We start from the raw sequence: 10725 nt of genomic DNA, 5'->3' as shown, positions 1-10725 counted from the left end.
CTTTAACTGACTCCTTCAAACAAGTGGCAGAGCCATGAGGAAACCACAGATCATTTGTTGGTCTGACCACCCCATTTTACTGATAGGAAACTGAGATACAAAGAGAGGAAGGAAATGGCTAAAGACTACACAGCGAGTTGCATAAAGAGCCCAGATACTTGGCAGTTTCATTTACAATGGCTCTTTCCCAATGGTTTTGACAAATATCCAGGGACTGACTCTTAACTGGTAGACCTAGAAAATAGGGTCCACATAGTCTCTGAAGCCCAAAGATGGGGTCATTCTTACCAAACTGCCTAGAGAAGAGGAATGGTTCCCAAACATTTGGAGCTATTTTCTAGTAGAGAGAATGGATGTTCTCCTCAACCCATTATCCTCTTTCCTTCCCATCGCCCCTTATAGTATAGGATATACCAGTCCCCTTTGCTGAGATGAGGTTTAGCTATAACAACTTGTTCAAGACAATGATCTCAACATTTCCAGGTCACATCACACACAACACACTCGCATAGCACGCTTGGGCGAACTAACACTACTTGCCTAGAAGGTAATCTTCCCAGACACGTGTGCAATTCCTGGCCTGGAAACTCAATGACGTAAGGACCCATTTCTTCTCACATTGTAAGCCATGTATAGCAGCTGCAGGACACGGCAATTGGGAAACCCTGATTTAAGGCCACAAAGTCCACTTGAACTTTCTGCCACACCATACCTACCATTCTTATTGATCCAACCTCAGTAATGCAGGGAACCTATACAACTCAGCAGAGCCCTTTATGGTATATGCCACTCCACTTCCCCCCCACCTCTCTGGGAGTTTTATTTCTGTCATACAGGCTGGTGGCAATCCAATTCTGAGATAATATCTCAGACTCAACTCCATGGAGCACATCTAAAAGGTCCACACAACATGGTGAGATAAAACAGAGACAAGTTTTATTTAAGAATAAGCATATTTTCCAACAAGGAAGGAAGGGGTTTAAAATCACATCTTCCTGGAGTAACCCTCCTGTCAGAAGTGAGGCAGTGGCCTGGATCGGTTTTAAGGCACATGAAGCTCACTAATGAGATATGTATGAGGAAGAGAAAGGAAAGGACCCTGGAGGAGGGAAAAAGTGAAGGAAAGAAAAGGAAAAGGCCCTGGGGGAGGAGGAGGTAATTTAGGAAGGAGCTCACCTTAGATCATGTACAGAAGAACTAATCATATCAGATATCCCTAGGTCTAGGTTGGTTCAGCTGGGCCTGCTCCAAAGGAAGAAGTTGCAGCGGGAGGAGGGGTCAGTGGGAGGACCCTGGGGCCTAGCACATATGTAGAAATGGCGGCCCAGGTTGGGCCCTGGCTTCTTTACAGTTCGCATTACACATGGCTCCTTGTGTCCCCCACAGAGGGGCACAGGCAAAGGCCCCCCTAGCACAGATTTCCAGAATGAGGTTTGCACCTCCTTCTCATCTTTGGCTTCTGAATCTGATGCCTTCGTCTGCACCACCACTTTGGCCATTACCTCTTCTGGTGTCTTTGGAGTCACAAAACCATCTAGGTTTGGAAGCTCCAGGTTAGGAAAAACTTGGGGACAGTTAGAGGATGGTTGAAAGTAGCTCTTCAAGTTTTTTTGGCCTCTGCTGGAGCGAACCTGACTTGGTCGAGGCCTAGTTGAGCGCACACAGGCTTTGCTTTGGTGCTTCTGTACCTGAATTTGATTACTGAGTTGCAGTGCCGACTGCTTATACACAGAATCTTGTTCCAGACGAACAAGGAATTGAAGGATCTTCAGCTGGGTGCCTGCAAACTCAGGGAGAAAGCGGGTGCACAGAGGTGGGCACTGTTTTGCAGGTACAGAGGACACACTCAGGACTGCACCCACAGGACAATGGTCAGAGCCCATCACCTCAGGCAACAGGAAGGAGGCCTGGAAGGTGTCTATGACCAGGTTTTTGTCCCCCAGCACATAGTCAAGCCGGGAGCCATAGTTCAGATGGCGGGCACCAGTGACTGTTGACCAGCAGGTGAAGGCCCTCTCCTGCTTTGGTTGAAAGCAGCGGTAGGTATCAATAAATGGCCCTATGTGGAATCCATCCTGGCACTCCAGGTCACTGAGCAAGCCATCCATCCACTTGCGCCCTGGGTCCTCTTCAAAGCATTCCTGGGGAAGAAGGAAAGGGATAAAGACAGAGGCTGAACTAGATACCTAGAACTGGAAGGGACTTAAACTAACTGCTTCATTTTCCAAAGAACAAGGTCATGCAATCCAGAACTGGCAGAGCTGTGATTCAATTTCCATCCTTACTAATTGAAGAGCCCATGCTTATTTTTCCCTCTACATCAGGCTATATTTGCCTTGCATTGGTCTACAAACATCAAATCTGAAAATCTGCTGTTTGTTTACTCAAAGCAATCCTTATAATAGCTCACCAAAAGAATGAAAAGTGTAAAGTCAAAAGTGGTTGCCTCTAGGAAATAGGACTGGGGTTAGGAGTTGAGAACATTAGCACTATTTGCCTTATCTTGTGTATATGAAAGCCATCACTGATCATCCTACCCTTCTGAACTAGGAGGCTCCAATGATCTATGCCTAAATACTTTTTTTTAACTCAGATTTCCAAATTACCCATCCATGCAATCTACTCCACCCCTCAACCTCCTCATTCAATACGACAAATGCTCAAAGAATATAGATTATGTGCCAGGAATGATGCTAGGGAACCTGATCTCACTCTGGGGTCTAAAGAAGGTCCCTTTCAAAAAGTGATCTGAAGCTGTGATGTGAAGGCTCAGAAGTAATCCAGGCAAAAGGTGTCAAAAATTGAGAACAGCCTGTGTGATTAGTCTGCAAAGGGAAGGGGAAATATACCCAAAAGACTTTAGAGGAGACTAGACTAGGAGTCAGAATACCAGTAGGAATACCATAATCTATGCAATCAAGAGATGATGGTCCCTTTAACTAAGATAGTGCCAAAGGAGATGGAGAAAAATGAAATTAAGAAATGAATTATAGGTAGAAGCAATAGTACTTGCTGAGTAAGTGAATGTGGGAATAGAGGGTAGAGAAGGAGGACAATACTAACACAATTCCCAGGCTTCTGGTTGGAACAAACAAGGGGATGACAGTGCCAATTAGGGAAAAGAAAAAATTAGACGAGCCAGTCTTGTGGGAAGTGGACATATTCTACCATTTTGGAGAGACTGTGTTTGTCATGTGACCTAGTACCATCAGTCAGCTCTCTTTTCCAGAAAGGAAGAATGTAAAATGCACACTTGAGAGATCTAGGATAATTCTCAACTACAGAGAAAGTATAAAGGTATATGACACATCTCAGGGAACAAAGAATAGACTGATTAAATACTTGATGAGGAATAAGGTACAGTGGAACTGAAGGTTCGCACTTTGTAGTGTTCACACTTTTCCCTTCATTTCACCATCGCCATTATCTCACTTCTGCTCATTTTTTCAGCTGGAAGCCACGTCTACATTTATGTGTCTTACCTGCAAACTAATCAAGGGATCTTCCTACAGCCTCTTCTTTGAGGCAAGCCCAGTTCAATCTCATGATCCCTTCCCTCATGAGGCAAGCTGAGAAGTGGCTTATAGATTCTAGTGCAGTGGTTCACAAACCAGACTATACAATAAAATCAGCTTGGGGGCTTTTGAAACATACTGCAACCCTGGCCTCACACCCAACAGATTCTGGTTTAATTGGTCTGAGTAGCACCAAGCTATTGATATTTTTATAAAAGTTCCTTGTCCAATATCAAGTGTGGCGAACCATTGGTCTAGAGGGACTCAGTGACAAAAGGTTCATACTAGAAAGATGAGCATGCACACCAATTCAGGGTACAAGAAGCAAAACCAAAATGAGAATAGCTTCTGCAACGGCAGAGAGAAGACAGGCTGGCTGAAGTGGACAGAGTGTGTAGGGGTACTGAAGATAGAAATGGAGACTAGGCACAAACTCAGAAAGAACTTTGTATTTCCAGGCCTAGATGTTTTCTCTCTATCATAGAGGTAACAGGGAGGTATTACAAGGTTCATGAGCAGAAAACATAGTGTATTAGGGAAATGAGCAAGGCAATGTAGAGTTCAAGGCCCCAAAGGATTCCAGCCCTATCGTCTACCTCTCACCTCCCCTCCTGTGATATCCCCTAACAAGAATAGGACTTAAGTTCCACATGCACACCAGGCAAAATTTTTACCTTGTAGTCTCTGCTTATGCTAGAATGCTTTGCTCTCCCCACCCCAAAGTTTTGTCTAGTCATCGTCTAAGATTTAGCCATTTTGATGCTTCCCCTCATGTCCAGGCTGACCCAAGAAGTGTATTTCTTTGGCTTCCCCAGCCTCCTGAACTGCAATCTAAAGATAACATTCTATTATTGCCTGGTCACACAGCCCACCACCACACTGAGAGGTCAAGAGCTGGAACTGACTAGTAACCAAGTACTCAGCACATGGCTTAGGACCAGGCCAAGGACAGGGTTAGTATTGCCTATTGATGAATGAATGATGGAGCCAAAAACCCAGCGTTGGTTGACTGGCTGAATATAACAACAGTCCAGAGTGAGACTGGTGGCCTAGAGGGAGCCTTACCACATTGACTGCATCCCAGTGGTCAATGGGGCGGTGGGCTGTATTCAGGTCACCCAAAATGATCACATGGCTGAAAAACATGATATAAAACAATCAAGAAAGGGACATAGTCCTGGCCCATCGACATTGTTTTGGGTCCAAGAACTCAGGTTACCTCCCACATTGAGGCCACGGTGGGCACCAACAGCAACTTATAGCAACCTGCCTCTCCAATTTCGCCATGACTTTGCTGCCTGTTACACCTGACCAACCCAATACTGATCTCCAATGTTCCCTACTTGACATAACTGTCTCACTATCTCTACCTAATGGCATCTTTCTGGTCCTTCAAAAAAATTTAAGCTCAAATACCACTTCCTCTAGGAAGCATCCCTTGATTAATCTACCCTTACTTTCTTTTCCCTAAAGTACCTGGGGATCATAGTGAGCAAAATGAGCCAGAATAGTTCTCAGAGGTATCTGAGTACAAAATCCATACTTGTATTACTTTACCTGTCCCTCATAGTTCTTATGGATCAGGGCTTATTCATGTGAGGCTGACATCTAAAATCAGGCTGCAAAAGAACTCAGAAGACAAAGATACCACATTCTCCAATGGGAGTTTGCCTAGACTTAAAGTACCTGCCAGCTGCCAGGAGGGCTTCTGCTCGGATCTGCAGCAAGCGATAGAAACGCATCTTAAAAGCTAGCCGCTCAGGTTTCCCAGGGTCCACATGGGGACAGTAAACATTGATTAAGGTCAGGGTCTTCTCCTTTCCTTCCTCCGTGCTGCAGAGAAGAAAATCACAAAAGGGGTTATTTTTAAGCCTTTCCTTCTTCCCCACACCAAACAGCTTCCACTTAATGTGTGTGGGACAGAAGTGAAGGAAGGGGTTAGCAAACCATTAATGAACAGGCATGCATAGGACTTGAGGAATGACTATAGCTGAGGCAGGGAGAGGGGCATCTAGTATGACACCCAGGTGATGATACTGCCATTCACAATGATGGGATACCCAGAAAGAGAGCTACTTGGGGCAATGAGATCAGCATTAACTAAGTTGCTTCTGAGGTATTAAGAAAGCTGTGCCTGATGGCCAGCTGCACTTCTCCACTTTCTTACCCACCCACCATGACCGCCTCCACTGTTGAGAAAGGATACTCAATGCTAAGAGAATACCATGATTTTCCCAGGAGCCCACAGTAAGTAGCCCAACAAGGACTAGAATCCAGGAAAGGTAAGTGTGGAGATTTTTCCACAGTGAATGCATATTTATAAGGCAAGACTCAGAATCATGATATTCAGAGTAGAACCTGTAGTGCTGAGTAACAGGGATACGAACTATTACCGGATTTTGTGCTGTGTGAGGAGGGCCCGACCCTCACTATCCAGAGCCCGAAGTTCCTCACGGGAGAACTCATCCATGTTTCCATAGCAACCTATGTAGCCATTCTGAGTGGCAAGTAGGCCACTCAGGCCTTCTTCAGCAGCCACTGGGGTAGCACTGTCCTTACAGAAGGTGGCTACACCTGAAAAAAGACAGGGTAGTCTGAGCAGGCCTGGAAGCCAACAGCCTGTTACACAGCCTGTTGCCCCCACACAGGTCACTTGTTATACAATTTACCACCACACTATCGTGTATCTGAAGTTCAAGAGAATAAATTTATACATTAAAAATTATCCTTCAAATAATGCTATGTAGCTTTAGCTCTATAAAATAGAACAGAACACCAACTTTATTACTGCCTTCTCATCAACTACTTGAAACTCTTCCCCCCATCTGCCTCCATCACTGATTTAAAATTTACATAAAGCCCCATTTACCAGAATAGCCACTACGGTTGCGGCTGAAGCTGAAATAGGAATTATAGCCCTCAATGATAGCCAGAGGCTCTGTCAGCACATCTCCTGGGGGGGGGCGGAAAAAGATGTAAGTTATATCATGACATAATGACCCAGTACACACAAACACCTGGGATTACAGTTGTAAATTAATTCCTTGCACACATCAGAGCCACAGTTGTGAGGGAAATTAGAGGAGTTAGAAAGGTGGGCTAGGGAGGAAATGAATATCTGAATCAGAAAAAGGGGAAAACTATAGACTGGGAGGTGGGGAATTAGGTGGGGAGAGGCTGGGTGACTTGATTAGAGGGATCTGGGGTGGGGAAATAGGACAGAGGGAATTAAAAGATGGAGGGAAATGTGGTTAGGGTATTTCAAAGAAGGTTGGATGGGAGAGTAATCAGGAAACTGAGATGGAGATAGGTAAGAAGAAGTAAGGAGGGCTAAGCTTGATGTAGGACATGAGGTAGGAATGACAGGCTCTGAGCTGGGGAGAGTGATAGGGATAAAAGATAAGGGGAACTGAGGATGTGAGATGGAGGTATAAAAAGGAGGAAATTTTAGGAAGTCTGAGCTTGGGGCAAAGATGGGGTGAGAATCAGGGATCTAAGTTGGGAACCAGAAAAGGGGAGTTGGAGGGTCTGACTTGGGAATAGACACTGGTGTAAGAGGAAGAAATTTAGGGGATGGAGCTGGGGCAGGAGAATGAGTGGGAATTTGAGAATATGAGCAAGGATAGGGGGTGCAAGGGGAAGGGTAAGGTTCTGCTGAGGAAAGGAGATTAAGAGTGGGATTAGGAAATGTAGTTGGAGTGAGAAACAGGGGTTTAAGGGAGAGACATTTAGAATTTTAAAAGAGCCTAAGAGGAGGACTTTAAGGATAGGGAAATGGGGAATTGAAATGAGAAGGAGCAAAGTTACGGGAAATGATAAGTATGGCAATGTCTTGGATTCTTGAGAACTCACTAGTCACTTTGGTCTCCTGGAGGCAGACGATGTCACCATCCAGCTTGTCCAAAATGCGCCCCATGTCTCCGGAGGTACAGTTGCTGGGTTCCTCTTTCACCAACCCTTGCAGGGGGCTCCGGATCCCATTGACGTTCCAGCTAACCACTCGCAACATTTTCTGGTAGAGAATTAGAAGGCCTTCCAGGCCCGCGCCAAACCTAGGTGCACCGAATTGTTGTTCTAACGCGTCACCAGGCCCGACCCCCGAGCGCATTTGCGCAGGCGTTCTAGAGCGTGCCACGCACGGGTCAAGCCCACGTAGGGCGGGACTTCAAGGCCTAGTTTCTCATTGGCGGAAGGAGCGGAAGCAGAAGGGGTGTGGTGTGACAGCCTCACAGTAGTTATGGCTGTGGCGGTGGCAGGTCTCTGGTTGGGCTCCTGCACCTCCCTCTGCACACTGGCTCACGTGCAGGAGTCTGACTGCGTTTTTGTACAGCTCAAAAGTCCCCTTGGTGCTTACGATTATTTACAAATGGGATTTCACTTTGTAAGCCTTCAGTGAAAAGTGCGGCCCCGAGGCCCCGCCCCCAGTGGGACAAACCCCTTCCCCCAAGTGGCGCGGAAGGCTGCCGCCGCTGCACTGGCACCCCGGGAGTAGCAGATGTAATTGTGCCCCGGAGGATGTGAGGTCGAGCTAAAGGATCTTCGGGCTGGAAGAGGAAGCAATAAGAAGCACGCTAGTGCAGTAAGATTTAGGACAGGGACTCGTGCTTTACTGGGGGTTGCGGGCGAAGGGAGGGAGGGCGTAGACTGTTTCAAGCCTGCCCTCCAGCCATTATTTGTCTTGGGTCTTACCACGCAGCTAAGGACTTTGCCTGGCATACTGTCTTTTGGCTTCATTTCTCAGATGACTAAAGTTGAGACCCAGAGAATTTAAGTTTCAGAGCAACACTGTCTCCCAGTGTAACCCGTGGCTCTTCCATATGCTCTATGTCATTCTCAGGACAACCATGTATGGAACATTAAGGCTAAGTAAGAGCTTGAGTGAATTCACCGGGATCTCAGATATGGTAGAGCCAGGATTCAAAATTTATCCTAATCAGTTCAAGGAATACTTTGTTGAGTAAGTCTTTTCCAACCACACACTTACCCAGGTAGATAGTTTCCTCTGAGCCCCCACAGCACTTATCACAATGCATAGCTACGATTGATTTTAATTTCTGCTACTGGAATTCCCATAACTTGAGAGCAATTAACATGTTGACTCATCTTGTTAGCCCGGTTACCCAACAGAGAACACAGCACGGATTAGGGGTCAATACATATTTGTTGAATGAATGAACAAAGGAAAATAGCAAGAACACCTACAGATTAATAACTTTATTTTGAGAACACACAGACACACACAAATAATAGACATGCTCAATGTCCAGAGAAGAGCATAACTTGTTATCGTTATGTTCCTTATTCAAATTACAGCATAATTATTTCTTCCTAGTGTTCCACAGACTTAGAGCCATCATTCTCAATATCCACCAAAAAAAAAAAAAAGACCAAATGAATCGCTTTTCCTCCTGGAAAACTTACGGTGATCTTCCAGTAGTTGCCATCAGAAAATAGCTGTGCAATTAAAATGATAGTGACACCAGTGAGGGCTGTTAATTTAGCCCTTGAACCACCACCAGTTCTTGTCCCACGAAGTCGTAAAAATGAATTTGCAGACGTTTTAGATAAGTAAGCAAAGAGAAGCAAACTTTATACAAGAAAGTAAGAAAATGCTTATTTAGAGGAAAAAGAACAAAAGCAAAGACTCCAAGGCGCCCGATTTTGTGATTGACTCTTCCTCCTAGTGGCTATCCTCCTATGGGCAGATGTGCCCATTTTCCAGTCTCTTATCTTAGAGTTTCTCTTTTTACCTCCCCTGTCCGTGGTCTTCTAAAATTTACTGTCCCAATTAGCCTCACATTTTAGCCTTAAAATTTTGTGCCCTCATTAGCCCTCCTGACTTTCTCTGCCATTATCTCAGAGGCCTCCCTTAACTCTCCCAAAGTCCCTGCCTGCACTGTCCCTAAAGCTGCCTACTTAACCCTTACTTGCCCTGGGACTTAGTAGTGTTTTGAGCTCTTTCATACTTTGATGGTTATTGGCTCAGAATTGAGTCCCAGGAGTGGAATAATTAGGACAAAAGAAATGAACATTTTTATTGCTTTTGCTTCTTATTGTCAAATTACTTTCCAGTAAGGGATTGTACCCATTTACACCAAAAATTAACCTGAAATTCAGCCTCAAGGAAATCCAGTTTCCATTGCTGGTTTTAATTTACTTTTTCTGTGGTGGTTTGTTAATAATAGTTCTGACCTTTAGGGCAAGGTGAACACATGGTTGGCCTGAAGAGAAAAGGCTCTGTGTGGCTCAGGAACTTCTTTGGCAAGTACAACAGCTGATGTTTCAACAGAGCACACTTCCCTTTTTACCAAGGGTACTTTCCCAGTCTTCCCAGGGTACCAAGAAGGCCTCCAGGCTCCCTCTTTAAGGCCACCCACTGGCCTTGCTTTGGGGCTCTAAATACAAGAGACCTGCAAGTTGGATAATTAGCAATGGAAGATAAAACCTCTAGGAGAACAGGTAGGTGAAACAAGAGGAAAAAAGATGGGAGTTACACAAGTCCAAATCCATTCTTCTGGCTCTGAAAAGTTTTGTTTGTGTTTTGATTTTTGCATAGGTGGTCATGTGAAGTGTGCTTTAAAGGCTGTGGAAGAGTTGGGGAAAAGATGATATGTAATTCGATCTATCAATCATCAGTCATTCATTCTAACTTGTCTTCATGGGGCACTGACCCAAAGGGCATTCCCCAATACTTTTATTTTTATTTTTTTTTTACTGTATTATAATTATTTATTTATTTTTTTTAATATATTTTATTGTTATATTCCCCATACAATTGCAGCCCCCCCATTCTGACTCCAATCCCTCCCCTCCCGCCCCCACCCCCCTAAAAGTGTCTCTGGTTCATAGTTTTTTGTTGATTTTGATTTTCACTTTCTTATGGTTATTCATTTTCCTGGTCCCTTATTTAAGTTTTCTAGATTCCTGCTATGAGTGAGACCATCCGGTATTTTTCTTTTTCTTTTTGGCTTATTTCGCTGAGCATGATCCCTTCCAGCGCCATCCATGTTGCAGCAAATTGCATGTGTTTATCTTTTTTGAATGCTGAGTAATATTCCATGGTATATATGTACCACATCTTCTTGATCCAGTCATCTATTTTTGGGCATTTGGGTTGTTTCCAAAGCTTAGCTATTGTAAACAGTGCTGCTATAAACATAGGGGTGCAGGTGTTCTTTGGAATTGATGTTTCTGTGTCCTTTGGGTAAAT

At 44.6% G+C, this 10725-nt stretch overlaps 1 protein-coding gene across 1 annotated transcript; it reads right to left on the bottom strand.

The window, feature by feature from the left end:
* Positions 1-1232: 1232 nt before the first annotated feature.
* APEX2 (apurinic/apyrimidinic endodeoxyribonuclease 2) lies at positions 1233-7535 on the bottom strand (the record flags this gene model as incomplete). The annotated part of the gene is made up of 6 exons (XM_084258106.1): positions 7368-7535; positions 6385-6468; positions 5909-6089; positions 5202-5348; positions 4581-4650; positions 1233-2141 (listed from the first exon to the last, which is right to left on the bottom strand). The coding sequence occupies exons 1-6, from the start codon at positions 7522-7524 to the stop codon at positions 1233-1235; spliced, it is 1548 nt and encodes a 515-aa protein (XP_084114232.1). The 5' UTR covers positions 7525-7535.
* Positions 7536-10725: the final 3190 nt, after the last annotated feature.

This window comes from Talpa europaea, assembly GCF_964194135.1.
Source record: "Talpa europaea genome assembly, chromosome: X".
In the NCBI taxonomy this organism is placed as follows: Eukaryota; Metazoa; Chordata; class Mammalia; order Eulipotyphla; family Talpidae; genus Talpa; species Talpa europaea.
Note: the sequence above shows the minus strand (reverse complement) of the source record. Positions and strands in the feature narration are given on the sequence as shown.